Source organism: Salvelinus alpinus, chromosome 17 (genome assembly GCF_045679555.1).
Source record: "Salvelinus alpinus chromosome 17, SLU_Salpinus.1, whole genome shotgun sequence".
Taxonomy (NCBI): Eukaryota; Metazoa; Chordata; class Actinopteri; order Salmoniformes; family Salmonidae; genus Salvelinus; species Salvelinus alpinus.
In genome coordinates, this window is record NC_092102.1 from 10469360 (window position 1) to 10490605 (window position 21246).

The 21246-nt window shown below is 45.4% G+C and overlaps 1 protein-coding gene across 4 annotated transcripts in view; it reads right to left on the reverse strand.

Moving 5' to 3' along the window:
• Window positions 1-3627: 3627 nt before the first annotated feature.
• LOC139542101 (sterile alpha motif domain-containing protein 11-like) overlaps window positions 3628-21246 on the reverse strand; it is a 100612-nt gene continuing 82993 nt past the window's right edge. For 3 of the 4 annotated variants that reach the window (XM_071347135.1, XM_071347134.1, XM_071347137.1), the window contains exons 8-13: window positions 15306-15421; window positions 14667-14745; window positions 13705-14453; window positions 6459-6589; window positions 5912-6022; window positions 3628-5473 (exon numbers count right to left, since the gene is read on the reverse strand). In XM_071347135.1, coding sequence (XP_071203236.1) covers window positions 5192-5473; window positions 5912-6022; window positions 6459-6589; window positions 13705-14453; window positions 14667-14745; window positions 15306-15421 — 1468 coding nt within the window. In that variant the 3' untranslated portion in view covers window positions 3628-5191. The remainder of the gene's footprint in view (window positions 5474-5911; window positions 6023-6458; window positions 6590-13704; window positions 14454-14666; window positions 14746-15305; window positions 15422-21246) is intronic. The other variant, XM_071347136.1, reaches the window with a different exon arrangement.

Below are 21246 nucleotides of genomic sequence, written 5' to 3' on the forward strand. Positions count from 1 at the left end.
CTCATTAAAGCATAACACACACACACACATACTAAAGTACAACATACATATTTAAGCACAGCAAACTAGCCTTCAGACAAACTCACTCGCACAGACAGGACACAGGTGGCCATTTTACTGAGGAATTTGTAGCTGTCTGAAGTGATGCCTGCCTGCTATCTCTCGGCTAGTTTCTATATTTAGGCTGCGAGGGAGTATAAGATGTGTGAAATTAGCTGTGGTAAACTGTAATGAGTATTTTGTGCCATGACTCTAATGTATTCTGAGCTCCATCCCCATGTAGGTTATAGGAACTTCAAAGGTGGTTAGATTCTACCTACCTACCTGCATGAACATACCTCTGGGCTCATATTCATCAAATGTATCAGAATAAGAGAGCTGATCTAGGATCAGGTCCCCCGTGTTCATTTAAACGTATTCATTATGATCCACAATGAAAGCTGATTCTAAATCCGCACTCCTACTCCGAGACACTATGAATATTGCCTGGTATGGCAACTGCTCGGCCTCCGACCGCAAGGCACTACAGGAGGTAGTGCATACGGCCCAGTACATCACTGGGGCCAAGCTTCCAGCCATCCAGAACCTCTACACCAGGCGGTGTCAGAGGAAGGTCCTAAAAAATGCCAAAGAGTCATAGAGTGTTCTCTCTGCGACCGCACTGCAAGCGGTACAGGAGCGCCAAGTCTATGTCCAAAAGGCTTCTTAACAGCTTCTACCACCAAGACATAAGACTACCCGGACAATTTTACCCATTTTTAGGCTGCTGCTACTCTCTGTTTATTAACCATGCATAGTCACTTTACCTCTACCTACATGTACATATTACCTCAATTACCTCGACTAGCCTGTTCCCCCCGCACATTGACTCTGTACCGGTACCCCCTGTATATATTGACTCTGTACCGGTACCCCCTGTATATAGTCTCGTTACTGTTATTTTATTGTTGCTCTTTAATTATTAGGTTTTTTTCTTTTTTCTTTGTATTTATTTGTTTACTTCAGTTTATTTAGTAAATACTTTCTTAACACTTATTTTTTTTCTTAACTGCGTTGTTGGTTAAAGGCTTGTAAGTAGCAATTCACTGCAAGTTCTACACCTGTTGTATTCTGCACATGTGACAAATAACATTTGATTTGAATACAGGCCCTGAAGTGTTCAAAGTGTAAATTATAAGTGTATAACATTAAACCTATCTTTAAAGTTTTGTATCTGACCAAGTCCAAGCTAATGAGTATTACATTTTCACTGGTTCTTAAAATCCTATCTCTCCTTCCTCTTGCCAGACAAAAAGGAGGGCTCTGACGACGACGATGATCTTCTTCAAGAGCTGTCTGACCTGAGCAATGACGAGGGGGCGGAGGAAGACCAAGATGGCGCCTCAGGTTTGTGGACTGGCTCCTCTCTTACAGTATTGAACAAATATGCACTTTTCACACTACTGAGGGGTGCGAAGCCAAGATATACTGTGCTGGCCTGGTTATGTATTCTCTGTAGTTACTGGAACCGTACTAGAAAGGACAAACTGAAAAGAAACTGGCAGCGTAGGATACAAGCCAGCACAGTACGTTTTGGGTCGGCACACTAGTGTGAAAAGGGTATTGCAAGACATACAGGCCCGGTCCAGAAATGACCCCTAGCCACCTACCACTTTTGATTTGGCAGATCTGTAGGGAATATGATGGGTGTGTGCAAAATGGTGATGGCTCCACCTAGCCCTCAAATTGAGCGCAGGGTATCTTCCAACATATTGTTCACTTCTATCTTGTCTTTTATTAGGAAACCTGCCATTTTCTCCACTGAAATCAAACCCATTGTGGTCACAAATACTCACCATCACGTGTCTGCATTTTAAATCCATTGCTGCCTGATATTAGCACTCATTATTTACTTGGGAAGTATTGTAGAGTGATTCTTTTCTCCACATAGTCCAGTAGACATTTTTCACTCTCACTTAAAGGGACAATCAGGGATTGGTGCATCCTTTTTTTGGACTTTGTTGTTTGAATCCCAGATTGCCCCTTCAAATGAATCCCTCCTTCATGAGCTTCCTTCCTCAATAGATGGTGGTAATGGTGAGGATGACGATGTAAACTGGGTTAAAGCCTCCAAGGCGCCAATGCAGCTGTCCAGCGTGGTTCTGAAAGAGTTGTCCGAGGGAGATAAGGACTTGGTGGAAGACCTGGAGCTGTCTGACCAGGGCTGAGAGACAGAGAGAGAGACACACACACACACACACACACACACACACACACACACACACACACACACACACACACACACACACACACACACACACACACACACACACACACACACACACACACACACACACACACACACACACACACACACACACACACACACACACACACACACAAACACACACGGTTGGGGGTGGAGAGGAGTAGAGCGTTGGCTAGTACATTTAATCATTACTGCCTTCCTGTTGGACACTTTTCTACATTTATTTTATTTGACATATTTTGTTTTAGTTTGCTCCTTCAATGTGTACAGCACAAACATGTTCTTGTACAGTTATTGTACATTACAAACAAATATGAAATACTTCTGAGACTACTTTGTTGGTTTCTGTGTGAAATACCCTACTGATGCAATGCTTTCTCATTTCAGTGTACAGGATTATGTAGTGTTGGTGGGTCGTAGCCAATAATTGCGTACATGAGCACCTGTGTTTCCCTGTTTGAACTTTGGTTTCCTGAGCTTTTACCAGGATGGAATTTAGCCATTTGTTAGAAGAAAGGTATTGACTACACTGTGCTACGCTATTCTATGGTGGGCTGGACCCGGCTGTGCTGGGTAAGGGGACAGAGGGAGGCTTCAACCCGCCAGGCGTGCCAGTCTTCTCTGCCTGCCAGGCGTGCCAGTCTTCTCTGCCCAGGCGGTGAAGCAGAAACAGACTGGCCTGTTTCCCTGCCAACCAAACCCCCCGCACACTCCCTCCTCCACCCATTCCATCTTTCCCCTCTCTCTAGGCACGTGTGTAGGTCTGAATGGACTGGATAGGTATAAGAAAAATGGCCGACATTCCACCTTGCCTAGCAGCAAGACATAACTGATGCTGCGAACTTCCTTGACTAAAGCTCTCCTCTTCATGCAGTGTTTACAGTGTTATCTTTGTGTGCATTCAGTACTTGTACACGATGGCAACCAGTTAAGTAGAGCTGAAGACCAAGCCAATGAAAGCCCAGGAGTGGCCCATAGGGGATAGATGTGTTTGACAGCTTCAGTGGAAACTCTGTTTTCTTTGAAGGCTAAAGGTGGGTGTGCGCACTCGCGTGTGCACTTCTCTTTGTGTGTACGTATGTATGTAGGCGGAAGGGTCAGGTTTATCCCCACAGGCAGGGAGGCCTTGGCCTGCGGCTGAACCTCACACTGACAGCTGGTGTTGACCTGAACCATGCCCCCAGGGGTCCACTCCCCTGCAAACACACACACACACAACGACAGGGAAGAGCACACACACAGGGAAAAGCAGGGGATCAGATACTATCAGAATGTCACTGCTCCAGCAATACAAAGCAAGCACACACCATCAAGCAGTCAGAGGAAACACACTAGAAAATGTATTCACTGATAAGGGAGGAATAGGAAAAAGCAGTCGATAGGTTCTGTCGGATTTATTTTACCAAGTGGCGAATAGAAAAATAGGATCAAGACAAAACAGTGATGGGAAATCTAGACCATTTTAATTCATTGCTTACACATAGTTTAAAAAAAATCCTTAACAAATTCAAAGATTTGCATTTAGTGCTTTGTGCCTTTTCCCTGCAATCAAGGCAAAACAAAGTAAATGTTCTTTGGAATCCATTTTGAGGACTAAGTATTATACATATCTGTTCATCTAACTACAGCAAAAGTCCTATAAATATTATTTCCTAATTTATATTGCTGAAGTAGCATTTAAGATTGGGGCTTCTTTTAATATAAAACGTTTGAAGAAAAAAAACTACAAACAAAAAAGTTTGGAACAAAAGTACCACCAAAAGTTAGCAAGTCACATTTTGTTCAGTCATAAAGATTTTTCCCCATGCAACGACATTTAATTTAAAAAAATGTGTAAAAGTACCATGTATGTAACCTACAGGATATTTTCAGCGTAAGCATGATTCTGTACAATTCGGCATGTTTGTATATCCCACAGTAGTTAACACGATTATGCAATAACATTAGCCCTATGAGCCGAAGCCACCGTTTCGTCACTGTCCTGTATCAGTAACATTTGAGTGTGTCAGAGAAAGAACTCTGCCTATAGGCCGATGGCTTATGGGCAGAACTGTGGCATGTACCTAGAACACCTTGTATAAAGATTCCCCCATGCTTCACCTTACAAGGAGTCTCCCTTGTCTTTTAAAGACAGTCATATGAGGTACTGGGCCCACTGGGATCTTTTATGTACCCCACCTCTCCCTCTAAGACTAGCCATTTTGCCCACAAAGCAACAAAAAAAATAACACCAGAAACAAACATGGAATATCGTCCCTTATTTCACACATCTTTGGTTTTGGACTGTGGAATGCATAGTTGCAATAATGAAGGTTTTTTGGAGTCCCTTTCAGTGTATGCTTTCACTCCAGCCTCCAGAATTCTCAGTTCCTCTGAGCTGTTTGGGCTCCTTAGACTGGGAGTGAGAAGAAAGGAGGGGAGGAAAAGAGTGAGAGAAAAGAGGGAAGAGGCGTCTCTCTTTTAAGTGCCGGGCGCCGCCGAGTATGTTGGGGAGCAGACAGAGGGAGAGAGGGGCTTCCTTCTTCAGCCAGGAAGAAAGAGTTTCCGGTAGCGTCTGTCTGACTCAGAAGAATGTCGTAGTTCTGGGGCTTTGCTCTTTCTTTGGCAAGCTGTCTGAGACCAGCTGTCTGCTCTCGCTCTCTTTCACCCTCTGTCGCTTCATCACATCTCTCCCTCCAGCCCACTGTTACGTCTTTGGATTCTGCTCGGCTACAACCACAGTGGAACTCGAAGTTGATTGGGCTGCTTTGATTAGTCCCTTTAGTTCATTTTTATTTTGTTCACTTTTATATTTGTATTTTTTTGTACAGTTTATTCCCCAACCCCAAAGGGAGATGTATGCCCAAAGGGGGATGAAGGGGGTCAATTCAATGTCTGTTACAGAGCTTTCTCTGTACCCGTCTCCCTCCCTCCCTGTGCCTTCCCTGTGCAGCCAGTTGGGTCCTACGAGGGGGTCTTGGCCGCCTCGTAGCCCCCCGACACAGAGCCGTTGGCGTTCTCCTGCTTGGGGGAGGAGTGACAGGGGGGCGGGGGGCCACTGTAGGGGGAAGAGCTGCTGCTGGCGGTGGAGAGGGGCCGCAGTGGGAGCGCCAGGGGGGTGTCGGACGGCAGGAGGTCCCTGTCCGGGGGGCGCAGGGCAGATGGCGGGAGCGCCGGCGGGAGCGCCAGCGGGAGCGCCAGCGGGAAGCTGGTCATGTAGAAGATTCTGCCAACGTGCCGTGCCACCTGAGGAGAGAGAGAGAGAACGCCACATGCCGAGGTTAAAGCTGCTCAGCTCACAGTCTACATTCCAAATGGGCCCTGGTCAAAAGTAGTGCACTATGTCAGGAATAGGGTGCAATTTGGGACACACTTCATGTCCTAGTGTTCTACAGTACCACCAGCCTGAGAGAGAGGAGAGGGTTAAGGGCTACGGTACGGTATGCCTGACAATCTGTGCACCGACAATGGGCCGCACATTTAGACGCTACACTATCTATCTGCTTTGGCTAACTACGATGCACTACTAGCTTCCATCACTCACAAACACACTCACACAAACACCTGAGGTTTACTCACACAAGAACAGTCTACTCATACAACAAAAATAGGAACTCTGAGGCTGCACACGCACACACTCCTGAGGTGATGGTCCTGAGTGTGTGGCCAGTCAGTGGTGTGTACCTGAGAGCGTATCTTAAGCGCGGGGCCCAGCTTCAGTCCCATGATGTTGAGCAGGTGCTCCTCCGTGAGCAGCGGGAGGGTCTCTCCGTCGATGGCCTGCTCCCGAAACACCTTCAGGAGAGACACAGCCACTTCAGCCAGAGCCGAGACAGACACACACACACACTCATAAACACGCACAAACTCATGCATACACGCTCACACAGAGCACACACTCACACAGAGCTTGCATACACACTCACACCATTCTCAATCTTCCAACAGTGTGTGTGTGTATAACATTAAGGGGACTGTGGTGCTGTGAGAGATAACAGTGGTCTTACAGCTATAGAACCAACTAGAAACCAACTCTACTCTACTAATAGTAGAACGTCTGATTGAGGTGACAATATTAGATACTCTGGTCCCAAAGCCTTACTCTGCCCTACTCTGCTCTTCCACCAGCCTGACCCTGTTCCCTCTCTCCCTCTCTCTCTCGCTCTCTCTCTCTCTCTCTGGTTGAAAGGGTGGATAAACCAGACCCCTGCCATCCTGCTCTGGTTCTTACCTGGTTGTACTCGGCACAGCCAGCCAGGCCTCCCACGAAGCCACACACCTCCTCCACACTCCACTTTCTGATGTCCTCCACTGGGGGCGCCGCTGAGTCCTCGCCGTCCATGAACATACCACCCATACCACCTATGAGAGGAGAGAAGGTAGAGGGATGTTGTAAATGACTAAGTAATATTCATTAGGGCACAAATTAGTGTTTATTATTGGGCAAGTTCAGGTCGTTCTCTCCCTGTTTCAGTCCGTTTTCTTCTATTTGGTGCCTGATGAATACGACCCAGGACAGACCTTGACCAGCAGCCAGCATACACCCATTTCTCCAGCCAGCATACACCCATTTCTCCAGCTAGCATACACCCATTTCTCCAGCTAGCATACACCCATTTCTCCAGCTAGCATACACCCATTTCTCCAGCTAGCATACGCCCATTTCTCCAGCTAGCATACACCCATTTCTCCAGCTAGCATACACCCATTTCTCCAGCTAGCATACACCCATTTCTCCAGCTAGCATACACCCATTTCTCCAGCTAGCATACACCCATTTCTCCAGCTAGCATACACCCATTTCTCCAGCTAGCATACACCCATTTCTCCAGCTAGCATACACCCATTTCTCCGTTTAATTTCTCCATCTCATTGTCCAAATCATGCAATTCTCTTTCACACACACACTTTTTCTCTCGGACTGTTGTTTTGTGTAAATGGACATTATATTTCATTGCTTTTAAAAATGTTTGCATTTAATAATATTTCATTTCACATTCAAAAGTGATCCATGTTTGCTAATTCTCACTGTTGTTGTGCCTAACTACTCCCTCTCTCTTTTCTCCCCCCCCCCCCACCTCTTCTTCCACATGGTTGTGGTGATAACCCTGTGTGTAGAGGGGTCAGGGGGGGTCAGTGGCAGGGCCCCTTCCAGGGGGAGGTCTCCACGCTACAGACACAGAAAGAGTTCTGCTAATGTCTTTCATATGCCTGCCCAGGGGTGGTTGTGTGTGTGTGTGTGTGTGTGTGTGTGTGTGTGTGTGTGTGTGTGTGTGTGTGTGTGTGTGTGTGTGTGTGTGTGTGTGTGTGTGTGTGTGTGTGTGTGTGTGTGTGTGTGGGTGTGTGTGTGTGTGTGGGTGTGTGTGTGTGTGTGTGTGTGTGTGTGTGTGTGTGTGTGTGTGTGTGTGTGTGTGTGTGTGTGTGTGTGTGTGTGTGTGTGTGTGTGTGTGTGTGTGTGTGTGTGTGTGTGTGTGTGTGTGTGTGTGTGTGTGTGTGTGTGTGTGTGTGTGTGTGTGTGTGTGTGTGTGTGTGTGTGTGTGTGTGTGCGTGCGTGTGTGCGTGTGTGCATAGGTGCGTGTTGGCTCCCACTGCGAAACTGGCCGTTTTGCCTCTGCTTTCCTAAGCAGTTTCTGTCTGTGTTGTCAAACGTTCAATTCTCTCTATTTAATAACAGTCATTAGACACAGACAACTCAAACCAGGTTTCTAATTAACCCAAACAGAGTTGCTCTAATATGAAGGTTTGATTCTGTGGGTATTTGCGAGTTTAAGCTAAGGTGAATTCAAATGTCCTCCGGAGATTCAATGATTCAAAACCTCTTGGTGTAAAGGTTAAGCGTTGTCTTGACATTCTCTGGATTCGGATTCACGGCCAGTTCAGGACTACCCCCTACATCAGTGTCAGAAGTGGGCTGGAGCCTGAGGCCACCCGAGAGGCATGTACACGTGAAGGACATGGTATAGAGAAGTGTGGGGATACACCCTCCCGAAGGACGGGGTAGTGTAGCGACCTTAACCCAACACCTAGCGAGCTTGTCAAGAGTTGCAGGTGTTGGCTTGACAGTTGCTGGACCCAGGTGCAAGCACCGGTCGATGCTACCCCCCGAATTCGCTACAATATACTTTCATGGTTGGTTTCATTAGCTAGGTTTCCATCCAGTTTGCTATATATTTCCATGATAGTTTTCTAAAATATGCTTTTAAATAATGCACATTTTCCCACCAGAGGTGTGTTTCTTTCCAACTGATTTGTTCCAGATTAAAAAATATGTGCGTCATAACATAATGCACATAAAAAGCAATTAGTCGTGGAACTTTTGATTTACCGAAAAACAAAAACAAACGTTTGATGTGTTTCCATTCTATTTTTATATCTGTCTATGTTTCTGGCACAAAAAAGTCTGCGAAAAACAGCAAATGTTCCCACTCTGGTCTTGGCACTTTCACTCTGGCCAACAGCTCGCAGATACAGTTTGGAGGGTACATGATGAGGTTATGGGATAAGAGCAAGATCATTTGTCAATTGGCAGCCAAGCACCGATCATCATGTCACCACCTTACAAATGAAGACCCTCACTAGTTATTGGAATGGTGCATCAAGCTCATCATCTTTGAAGTTCATCATAACTTATTTCATCTGTAGCGTAGTAAACGGAATGTTTTTCGCAGTGGGAGGACTACACAACATAGCTTTGTTTGACTGCAAGTTTACTTCCACATGATGGTTATGTTAGCAATATTTGCACATAACGTTTTCGCCGGAATTGTCATAATCTATTTCACCCACAAAATAATTATCCCACCTTCTATAGCGTATTTTGTTTCGTTGACATTTGGAATGTTTACCGACCAATTTGCTGTTTCCAATAGGCCTGCCTGTCGTGACATTTTTTATCCAACATGTACAGTCGTGGCCAAAAGATTTGAGAATGACACAAATATTCATTTTCACAAAGTCTGCTGCCTCAGTTTGTATGATGGCAATTTGCATATACTCCAGAATGTTATGAAGAGTAATTAATTGCAAAGTCCCTCTTTGCCATTCAAATGAACTGAATCCCCCAAAAACATTTCCATTGCATTTCAGCCCTGCCACAAAAGGACCAGCTGACATCATGTCAGTGATTCTCTCGTTAACACAGGTGTGAGTGTTGACGAGGACAAGGCTGGAGATAACTCTGTCATGCTGATTGAGTTCGAATAACAGACTGGAAGCTTCAAAAGGAGGGTGGTGCTTGGAATCATTGTTCTTCCTCTGTTAACCATGGTTACCTGCAAGGAAACACGTGCCGTCATCATTGCTTTGCACAAAAAGGGCTTCACAGGCAAGGATATTGCTGCCAGTAAGATTGCACCTAAATCAACCATTTATCGGATCATCAAGAACTTGAAGGAGAGCGAATCAATTGTTGTGAAGAAGGCTTCAGGGCGCCCAAGAAAATCCAGCAAGCGCCAGGACCGTCTCCTAAAGTTGATTCAGCTGCGAGATCGGGACACTACCAGTACAGAGCTCGCTCAGGAATGGCAGCAGACAGGTGTGAGTGCATCTGCACGTACAGTGAGGCGAAGACTTTTGGAGGATAGCCTGGTGTCAAGAAGGGCAGCAAAGAAGCCACTTCTCTCCAGGAAAAACATCAGGGACAGACTGATATTCTGCAAAAGGTACAGGGATTGGACTGCTGAGGACTGGGGTAAAGTCATTTTCTCTGATGAATCCCCATTCTGATTGTTTGAGGCATCCAGAAAAAAGCTTGTCCGGAGAAAACAAGGTGAGCGCTACCATCAGTCCTGTGTCATGCCAACAGTAAAGCATCCTGAGACCATTCATGTGTGGGTTGCTTCTCAGCCAAGGGAGTGGGCTCACTCACAATTTTGCTTAAGAACACAGACATGAATAAAGAATGGTGCCAACACATCCTCCGAGAGCAACTTCTCCCAACCATCCAGGAACAGTTTGGTGACGAAGAATGCCATTTCCAGCATGATGGAGCACCTTGCCATAAGGCAAAAGTGATAACTAAGTGGCTCTGGGAACAAAACATCAATATTTTGGGTCCATGGCCAGGAAACTCCCCAGACCTTAATCCCATTGAGAACTTGTGGTCAATCCTCAAGAGGCAGGTGGACAAACAAAACCCCACAAATTCTGACAAACTCCAAGCATTGATTATGCAAGAATGGATTGCCATCAGTCAGGATGTGGCCCAGAAGTTAATTGACAGCATGCCAGGGCGGATTGCAGCGGTCTTGAAAAAGAAGGGTCAACACTGCAAAAATTGACTCTTTGCATCAACTTCATGTAGTTGTCAATAAAATCCTTTGACACTCATGAAATGCTTGTAATTATACTTCAGTATTTCATAGTAACATCTGACAAAAATATCTAAAGACACTGAAGCAGCAAACTTTGTGAAGATTAATTCTCAAAACTTAAAAATTAATCTCAAAACTTTTGGCCAAGACTGTACATTCCTCGCATAAATAGGTTGGATGGAAACATGGTTACTGACTCTCCCCTTTAACTCCTCTTAATTCACCCATTTTTAACTACAACTTCTGACTCTGTTGGAGAGGAGGTGTAGAACCACTGATCTACCTCAAAGTGAGGTGAAGAATCACTGATCTACAAGTAGTATTCCCTGCCAAATAATCCGTTTTGTGCGATTAAGATTCACAGAACTACGCCTCCCCTGGCTCAGGCCATCCACCCGGCAAACATGCACGCATAACCAGGCATTGATTGATTGATTGGAGACAGCTTGTGTCAATTAAAGAAAATGTCATAAGATTTTCTACCTGCTGCAACAATAGTGGATAACGATGGAAATTCCGGTAAAAGCATATTGCCTCAAAAAGTGCACCAAAACACATGGCCCTACCCATGAGTCCTGGGGTGTGTTCAGTACGACAGAACGGTGTTCAATGTTTAATTAAACAGAAACGGTACTGTACTGAACGACCAGTTGAAAAAGAACGTGGTTATGGTGGCCCAGATGGCGATTGTGTATGGTGTGCTGCACGAGTTTTGAGATTTGAAATGATCACACCCATATTGATCAGGCCACACCCACCAAACGTGAACAAACATACCTCAGAGGCTGTTGAAGAACGCACCGTTTTTGTGAAATGTGTCGTTCAATACAAACCGACACGCAATTTAGCAAACGTTGAACTGAACTGAACGCACCCCTGCCTTCATGGGCTCGCAGGTTAGTGTTTTTCGTCATAAAATCTGATTTTAAACATAACCCAAACTTAACCGTAACCTCACAGCCAACCCTAATGCCTACCCCTAACCTTAAATGAAGAAAACATGAATTTGTACAATATAGCCAATTCTGACTTTGCAGCTGGCCTATCTAAGGGGAAGTTGCTCAGTTCTGCCTCCAGGACAAGACTCATGACAATAAACATCAACCTGCTGGATATTCTGTCAAATACTGTACATCACCACAGAGAGCAGAGGAATGCCATCAATGCATTGACTCTAACTCTAGACTGTAACTCAATGTGACTGAAGCTAATGATGGAGCAGGATCTATCAATCATACAAGGCCAGACAAATTTAAAAACCACACCCACCAATTGGGAAAAGCAAAATAGGCTACATTTACTGGAAAGTGATTACTTCTGAACAAATGTAGAAAAAAAGTGATGTCATTTGGTCTGTTGTTTGAAAAATTACTAAGATTGTATTTACAGTTTGAAGTCGGAAGTTTACATACACCAAATACATTCAAACTCTGTTTTTCACAATTCCTAACATTTAATCCTGATAAACATGTCCTGTCTTAGGTCAGTTAGGATCACCACTTTATTTTAAGAATGTGAAATGTCAGAATAATAGTAGAGAATGATTTATTTCAGCTTTTATTTCTTTCATCACATTCCCAGCGGGTCAGAAGTTTACATAAACTTAATTTGTATTTGGTAGCATTGCCATTAAATTGTTTGACTTGGGCCAAATGTTTCGGGTAGCCTTCCACAAGCTTCCGACAATAAGTTAGGTGAAATTTGGCCCATTCCTCCTGACAGTGCTGGTGTAACTGAGTCAGGTTTGTAGGCCTCCTTATTCGCACACGCTTTTTCAGTTCTGCTCACAAATTTTTAATAGGATTGAGATCAGGGCTTTGTGATGGCCTCTCCAATACCTTAACTTTGTTGTCCATTTGTTGTCCATTTTGCCACAACTTTGGAAGTATGCTTGGGGTAAATGTCCATTTGGAAGACCCATTTACGACCAAGCTTTAACTTCCTGACTGATGTCTTGAGATGTTTCTTCAATATATCGACATAATTTTCCTTCCACATGATGCCATCTATTTTGAGAAGTGCACCAGTCCCTCCTGCAGCAAGCACCCCCACAACATGATGCTGCCCCCGTGCTTCACGTTTGGGATGGCGTTCTTCGGCTTGCCAGCCTCCCCATTTTTCCTCCAAACATAATGATGGTCATTATGGCCAAGCAGTTCTATTTTTGTTTCATCAGACCAGAGGACATTTCTCCAAAAAGTATGATCTTTGTCCCCATGTGCAGTTGCAAACCATAGTCAGTTTTTTTTTTATGGCGGTTTTGGAGCAGTGGCTTCTTCCTTGCTGAGCGGCCATTCAGGTTATGTTGATATAGGACTCGTTTTACTGTGGATATAGATACCTTTGAACCTGTTTCCTCCAGCATCTTCACAATATCCTTTTCTTTCGTTCTGGGATTCATTTGCACTTTTCACACCAAAGTACTTTCATCTCCAGGAGACAGAACGCGTCTCCTTCCTGAGCGGTATGACGGCTGTGTGGTACCATGGTGTTTATACTTGCGTACTATTGTTTGTACAGATAAACGTGGTACCTTCAGGCATTTGGAAATTGCTCCCAAGGATGAACCAGACTTGTGGAGGACTATAATTTTTTTTCTGAGGTCTTGGCTAATTTCTTTTGATTTTCCCATGATGTCAAGCGAAGAGGGAGTGAGTTTGAAGGTAGGCCTTGAAATACATCCACAGGTACTTCTCCAATTGACACAAATTATGTCAATTAGCCCATCAGAAGCTTCTAAAGCCATGACATAATTTTCTGGAATTTTCCAAGCTGTTTATTAAAGGCACAGTCAACTTAGTGTATGTAAACTTCTGACCCAGTGAAATTATCTGTCTGTAAACAATTGTTGGAAAAATTACTTGTGTCATGCACAAAGTAGATGTCCTAACCGACTTGCCAAAACTATAGTTTGTTAACAAGAAATTTGTGGAGTGGTTGAAAAATGAGTTTTAAGGACTCTAACCTAAGTGTATGTAAACTTCCGACTTCAACTGTAGCTGTTATCATTGCATACCACTTCTCTCGAGTGCAGTTGCTGTTAGCTAGCATGCTAAGGCACATTACGATTGGCTGGTTGCATGGCTAGCCAAATAGCATTCACAGGTTTCAGTCGGAGTGACATTTAAGTGTGATGCAGTTGGTTGGTGTGTGTGTATTACTCACCGGTGTGGAAGTAGGGGCTGGTATATGGGAATCCAAAGGGCAGAGACTGGCTGTGGAGCCCTTGCAGAGGGGCTATGGCGCCAGGTGGAAAGTGGTACTTAACGTCGCTCTTGCTCAGCCCTGGGGTGAAGGGGTGGTGGCTAGGTGGTGATTCTGCGTCCGCCGAGCTACAGGGGCCACTGAGCCGACCCTCGCCCTCGCCCGCCTCCTTGGCACCGTCACACCCCCCCTTCCTGCCGCTCTCTTTCCCCCTGTCCCTGTGAAGACCATGCCCCTCAGGGGCCTTGCCATCCGAGCCCTTGTGCCTATCCTCTCCCATCTCCGTCTCGCTGTCCGAGTCCTTCATCTCATCATCGTGACCGTCCGCGTCTCCCTCCCTCCCTCGGCATTCCCTTTCTTGGTGATCTCCCCCTCTGGGCTGCTGGGGGCCTTTCCTGGAGGCCCCCTTCCTTAATCCAGCCCGAGCCCCGCAGCTTTGTCCCTGGGTGTCTTTGGGTGTTGGGGCCCCCGAGGGTCCCTGTTGTTTGAGAGCGAGCAGGGGGCTGTTGGTGTGTCGGAGCACCAGCATGGCGTTTTGGCGTCGGCTGAGTTCCTCGTGGAGGGGGTGAAGGCTGCGCAGGGCAGGGTGGTCCAGGGGGAGGCCATGGGTTAGGCCCAGGGGGTCGGAGCTCCCCAGCACACGCTGCTGCTGCTGCCTGTGAAGACTCTCCAGCTCCTTGTGTCTGAGCAGCTCTGCTGACATCTCCAACCTGGGACCGGACATAGAGGAGAAAGGTTAGAGACAATGTTATCACACATACTAAACATAATTTTAGTACATAGACACACACATTAAGTTACAGCCTTGACATCACACACACACACACACACACACACACACACACACACACACACACACACACACACACACACACACACACACACACACACACACACAACAGCACAAGAAGACAATGACAAACCTGGCAAGGTTCTGCTTCCGAAGCATCTCCTGTTGCCGGGCAAACATCTCAGCTTGGGCAGGCTGGAGAAAACCATAGCCTGAGGGAAACGCATAAAAAAACAGAGCGATGAGCAGACACACTCATTAAGAGATTTCTGACATACACTACAAATGGGGTTTTAAAATACAATGACATAGACCCTCTGTTTAATATCAATACCTCACAAAGAATCAGGTACAAATACATTCTTTAGATGATAAAAGTCTCTATCAAGACAGTCAAAAAGCACAAAAGACATGAATTTCATTGAACATTTTCCCATTTCCAAATTCAAGTGGGAATGCAGCTAATGCTGTTTGAAGTGTCTACCATAGGCCAATCTTTCTAGTTAGTATTAGCATCTACGGGTTGGATTCAATCTGTATCGCAGAAGTATTGCGAAAGCCCTATGTTATAGCTCGATTTAAATTTAAAGGCAATGTTCCCGCATTCGTGGAGACTGCATTCACGGTAAACGCTGTATATGTCCAGTCAATCGTAAATTACCTTTACATTTTAATATGATACGGATTGAATCCAACCCTAACTCACCATTAGCAAGTGTAGGACCTATATTCATTTCTGTAGTTAGCCTGCTAGCATTAGCATCCGACTTACTTGGGGCCTGGCACAAGGCAGAGGGCATGCCAATGAAAGGTGGCCGTAGGTGGGGTCCCAACGCGATGTGAGGAGCGTTCTGGGGGGACAGCAAAGGTGGGGGATGGGACATCTCCCTGTGGACACACACAAACAAAAACACACCACATGTAGCACTAGAACCGCTGGCCCATTTCATTCTAAGTACCCGCTAGAGAACGCTGTCGGGTGCCCACTTTAAAATAAACATCAGATGAATCTACTTTGTTTTTTATCAACCTAACCTATAAAGACCATCAAACACGTTTTTTATTGATTGAATGTAGTCATATCTTCACAATATTTTGTTTATTTTAAATAATTGTATATTGTATATTTTGATGTACATAAAATGCATGTACAGTATTATTCTACAAAGGCCTAGTGCAACACATAGCATATAAATGCAACAATGTAATACATTTGATCAATTTTATTTGTAGATTCAATTAGAAATAGAGTTATAGTAAGTAATACGGTCAAATGATTTGCTGTAAACACTAGCGCCAAGCTTAATAAATATTGCCTGACAACTCACTGCTCAATCGATCGCTATGTACATTCATTTTAAAACTTAGAAGTTCTTTGTGTGAATTCAAAATGAGGCACGTTGTACAAAACTAACCAATCAGAGTATCAAAGTTGATCATGTCATCATGTAGGCCGGCTCTGGCCCAAATCATCGGTTTGTGGCACCAATCAGAACGGTCAGAATGTGTTTTGTATTCTAGAAATTGTTGGGGAGGGAGGCAAATCCAGACTCATTGTGGAGGAGAGACATTACTTGGCCGGAGCGATGTGGATGGGTAGCCAGGCAATAATAAATGTTGCATAAAAAAATGTTAAGAATTAATTGCAGAAAGAAATATTTGGGGAAATATATCCATGAAAATATATGAAAACAAGAGTCATTTATTGATTGTATCGGACCCTGTATTGGGCCCTTACCCATGCCTTTTCGCATGAATCAACCTCGTCTTCTCTATTAATGCTCCTGATTTCAGTCAGCACATAGCTTCTGTGCTTTTTTGTGAGCAAGATCCAAAAACAAATTGGTTGAGCTGCACACAAGTTTTCATGGGCCTTGTTCCGTGTGCACCTGCCAACCTGGCAATGTTTCTTCTTTTCTCTCCAATGTGTGAGCTGTGAGAAGGAGGCTTTTCTCAGTGAGACTTCTGTTTTTTCCTAGGTGAGGCTCAAGCATCTCATGGTCAAAGTCAACATCAATATCTGCAATGCTGTCGGCGTCCATTCATTTGGTTCAACATGCCATTGGGAACGAGACACGTTCTATGTTTTACTCAGTGTCTGATTTGAATCTCGCCGAGGGGAGATTACATATCCTTTCCAGCCTTTCATAATAAAAGAATTAGACTGCCCGCAATGGCCAGTTCTTCATCATCATTACACTATTGTTCTGACTTCAATCACCGTCTTCACCCTCCTTATCATTCAAATTGAATCATCCTCTTCCTCATCCTCATCATTCAGTTCATTCAAATTAAATTGAGAAGTGACGAGTAAAAATTATCAGTTTCTATCACCCAATCCATTTACGCCATTCATTAATTCAGTGAGGGGAGAGACACATTATAGAGCATTTGTCTTGGCCCTTTAAAAGTACAATGCAGCCATTTTTATCTCAATATCAAATCATTTCTGGGTAACAATTAAGTACCTTACTCTGATTGTTTTCAATTAAAATGGTCAAAAATTAACTAAAATAGGTTCTTAGCAAAGAGCAATTTCTCAAGCAACAATTTTGCCAGGACTGTCTGGGAGTGGTCTGAGTGGGGAGGGGAAAACTGAAAACTAGCTGTTATTGGCAGAGAGGTTTGGAACTCTCTTTCGTATTGCTCTATTAACTAATTTACCGCTTGGTGATGTCACCATGCAGGCCAAAACTCCCATCAAAACAGGCAGACATTTCAGGCAGTCTTTTCAAACAGCTCTTACACGAAAAAAGGGCATTATCATCATTTTCTAAATTTCACAGTATTATTCTAACCTCATAGTGTGGAAATGCATACATTGACAGGTTATGGAACAGTTAGTGAGGCCTAGAACCCCGAGACATGGGGTGAGTAGACTTAATCGCTGTCTAGTTGGTTTCGTAACAGTACTATAGAGTGTATAGCAGTGAGTATGATGGTTTGAGGTGAACTCCTGTATCTATAGTGGGTCTCCAGGACCAGGTTTGTAGTGTATTTTGGTAACTGAGCCCTGGCTAGCTACACGCTCTCCTCCCGGTTTATTTATAGCTGCAGGCACTGGAGGCTCCCGTGTCGCCATAGCCCCCTCGTCAGTCTTGCCACGGCGCAAAGACCGCCGCTGGCCATGTTTGTATCCTGAGCTTTAGCCTCCCTCCGTTCCCCTCCTACTCAACCACACACACACACACACACACACACACACACACACACACACACACACACACACACACACACACACACACACACACACACACACACACACACACACACACACACACACACACACACACACTTACATAATGAGGGCTGAATACACAATAGGAGTGTGTCATGCTCCGACAGCTGGGGCGGCCCCCGCGTCTCGACTAGGGCCACGGGCTGAAGGACCTTCTAATTAACACTCATCCTCCTCTCTTCTCTCCTTTTTTCCCCGCCCCTTCTCCCTCTCTCCGTCTCCGGGCCGTATTGAGCCAGTGAAAAGGCGGCCGTGTCCTGCAAACCCTATTTATGGAAAGGCCTCTCTATTATGTGCTTCTCCTTTTGTCATCTTTCTGAGCAAAAGAAAAGCTCCTCTCGCTCTTTCTTTCTGTACCTCTCTCTCCTTCTCTTTCTTTCACTCCCTGGTCTGTCTCTTGTCCCAAATGAACAGGGGAAACAGGGGAATTTGAGGTAGGAGGAAAAGAGGGGTTGGTGGATGGAGGAGGTAGAGGGGAGAAATAAGAATATGCTTTTCAGCTTGGTGTGTTTCAGGGAGAATGTGGAAGTGTCACAGGGTACTGGGGGTGTGTGGTGATCTGTTGGTTTGGTTTATGTGTCTCCCGGCAAAACCATTGGGCCTTTCCTGCACACACACAAAGACACACAGGCACACGCACACATTCAATCATGTGCAATCGTGCCAAATAGCATCACTTTGCTGCTTTGGAGATGTGACTGATATGCAGTACACATAAGGACATCATGGTGGTGAATACAACCAAGAAATACCCACATTTGAATGGGACGACAGCTATTGTTTTGGAATGGTTGTGTTGAAAATCAACTAGCTCCTGCATGTCTCTGCCCATACACATACAGCGGAGAGAGTGAGAAAGGGAGAGAGGGAGAGAGAGGGGAGATGGAGAAAGAGAGAGAGAGGAACAACAAGGGGGGTACACTCACCGAGCCAACAGCAAGGGGGGGGGACATACATCGATCGCCGGCCCACCGCTGAAATGTTAATGCTAATCGTATAACCGCTCTCTCTGGCGGAGCCTCGCACTCCGATGGCAGCTCCAATTAATCTTGGGGAAGGGCCGGGGCCGCGTGACCCCGGGGCCCGCTAGCCTGGGCCCGCTGCTGCTTATGTAATTACACCGCCCAGTGTGTAATCACCTGGCCTAATCCCTCAGGGCTAGCAATTAGCCTGGGCCACGTACAGCTACACTAGGCTAGGACCCCTGTATGCCAAACCCCCATTCATTTCACCCCCCCCTCTCCCCCGCGCCGCCTAGCCTAGCGTTAGCGCCAGCCCGGAGATGAATAACGGTCAATTAAAGCTGCATGACTGAGGCCGTTAGGCGTCCGCTGCACCATAATTAGGCCTAATCATGGGGTGAAGGCGCAAGGGAGAGACGGAGGGAGAAGGGTTGGGGGGAGAGAGAGAGGGAGCCAGACGTGCTCTCTCTCCTTTTATAGAAAGCAATTTCGGGAGAAGGAGGCAGCTATTAACCGGTGTGCTCCTGGCATGGGCCCTGTGTGTGTGGTGTGTGTACATGCTCGTGTGCGTGCGTGTCTGCCTGTGTGTGTAGGTTATTGTTTCACACTCGCATACACAAAACATTAGGAACACCTTTCCTAGTATTGAGTTGCACCCCCTTTTACCCTCAGAACAGCCTCAATTCGTCAGGACTTGGACTCTTCAAAGTGTCGAAAGCGTTCCACAGGGATGCTGGCCCAAGTCGGCTCCAATGCGTCCCACATTTGTGTGAAGTTGGCTGGATGTCCTTTGGGTGGTGGAGCATTCTTGATACACACAGGAAACTGTTGAGCGTGAAAAACCCAGCAGCATTGCAGTTCTTGTCACACTCAAACCGGTGCGCCTGGCACCTACTACCATAACCTGTTCAAAGGCTTAAATAATTGTCTTGCCCATTCACCCTCTGAATGCCACACATACACAATCCATGTCTTAATTGTCTCAAGGCTTAAACATCCTTCTGTAACCTGTCTCCTCCCCTTCATCTACACTGATTGAAGAGGATTTAACAGTGACATTAATAAGGGATCATAGCTTTCACCCGGTCATTCTGTGTTCCTAATGTTCTACAGTCAGTGTATAACCATAAACATATTTTCTGTATTTTATCAACAATATATAATACTGTCAACACTTTAAATATTTTTACAAGAATCTAACGACACAATATTATAGCATCCTCCAAACACTTTCACATTCACAGAACACAATATTACATTTTAGCAATCTCTCTCTTCAATGTGTGTCATTCTCTCTCTCTCTCTCTCTCTCTCTCTCTCTCGCTCTCTCGCTCTCTCTCTCTCTTTCTCTTCACGCCTGCAGAGAGGCCATGGGCTCCTGGGAAATTCACTCATGTGTGACGACCTGTCAGAGTGGCGACAGCGGCCCCTTCCCACAGCGGGGCAGTGTGTGTGTATGTGTGTGTGTACACGCGCACGTGTGTGTGTACGCGCATTGCGCATGTTTGTGTGAGTGTGTATGTGTGTGTGCCCGTGCGCGCGTGTGTGTGTGTGTGTGGGTGTGTGTGTGTGTGTGTGTGTGTGTGTGTGTGTGTGTGTGTGTGTGTGTGTGTGTGTGTGTGTGTGTGACAAGGCTGCCCTTAATGACGGGGGTGTGGGGGGATTAGGAGCACCGTGTGGCCGCCTTCAGCTCTCACTCGACAGGAACACATTTACACAGGAAGCTCATTAAAATGGATGAGGCTCCCTCTCTCTCTGTTTCTCTTCCTGCTTCTATCTCACTCCTCGCTCTCACTCCTCACTCTCACTCCTCGCTCTCACTCCTCGCTCTCACTCCTTCTGTCTAATTCTCTTGCTGCTCCCCTCTCTCTTTCTCTCTCTCCATCTCACTCTCTCTCCCTATCTTTCCCTTTCTTCTCCTTCTTTAACTCTCCTATCTCTCCTTCTTTCTCTTTATCTCTCTTCTCTATCCCTATCTCCTTTTCTCCTTTTCCCCTGCATCATCCTCAAACTCATCGCTCTCTTATTTTCCTCCATCTCTCTCCCTCTACCTTTCTGTATCAACATCTCTCTCTCTCTTTCTGTATCACCATCTCTCTACCTTTCTGTATCTCCATCTCTTTCCCTCTCTCTTTCTGTATCACCATCTCTCTACCTTTCTGTATCACCATCTCTCTCTCTTTCTGTATCACCATCTCTTTCCCTCTACCTTTCTGTATCTCCATCTCTTTCCCTCTACCTTTCTGTATCACCATCTCTTTCCCTCTACCTTTCTGTATCACCATCTCTTTCCCTCTACCTTTCTGTATCACCATCTCTTTCCCTCTACCTTTCTGTATCACCATCTCTTTCCCTCTACCTTTCTGTATCACCATCTCTTTCCCTCTACCTTTCTGTATCTCCATCTCTTTCCCTCTACCTTTCTGTATCACCATCTCTTTCCCTCTACCTTTCTGTATCTCCATCTCTTTCCCTCTACCTTTCTGTATCACCATCTCTTTCCCTCTACCTTT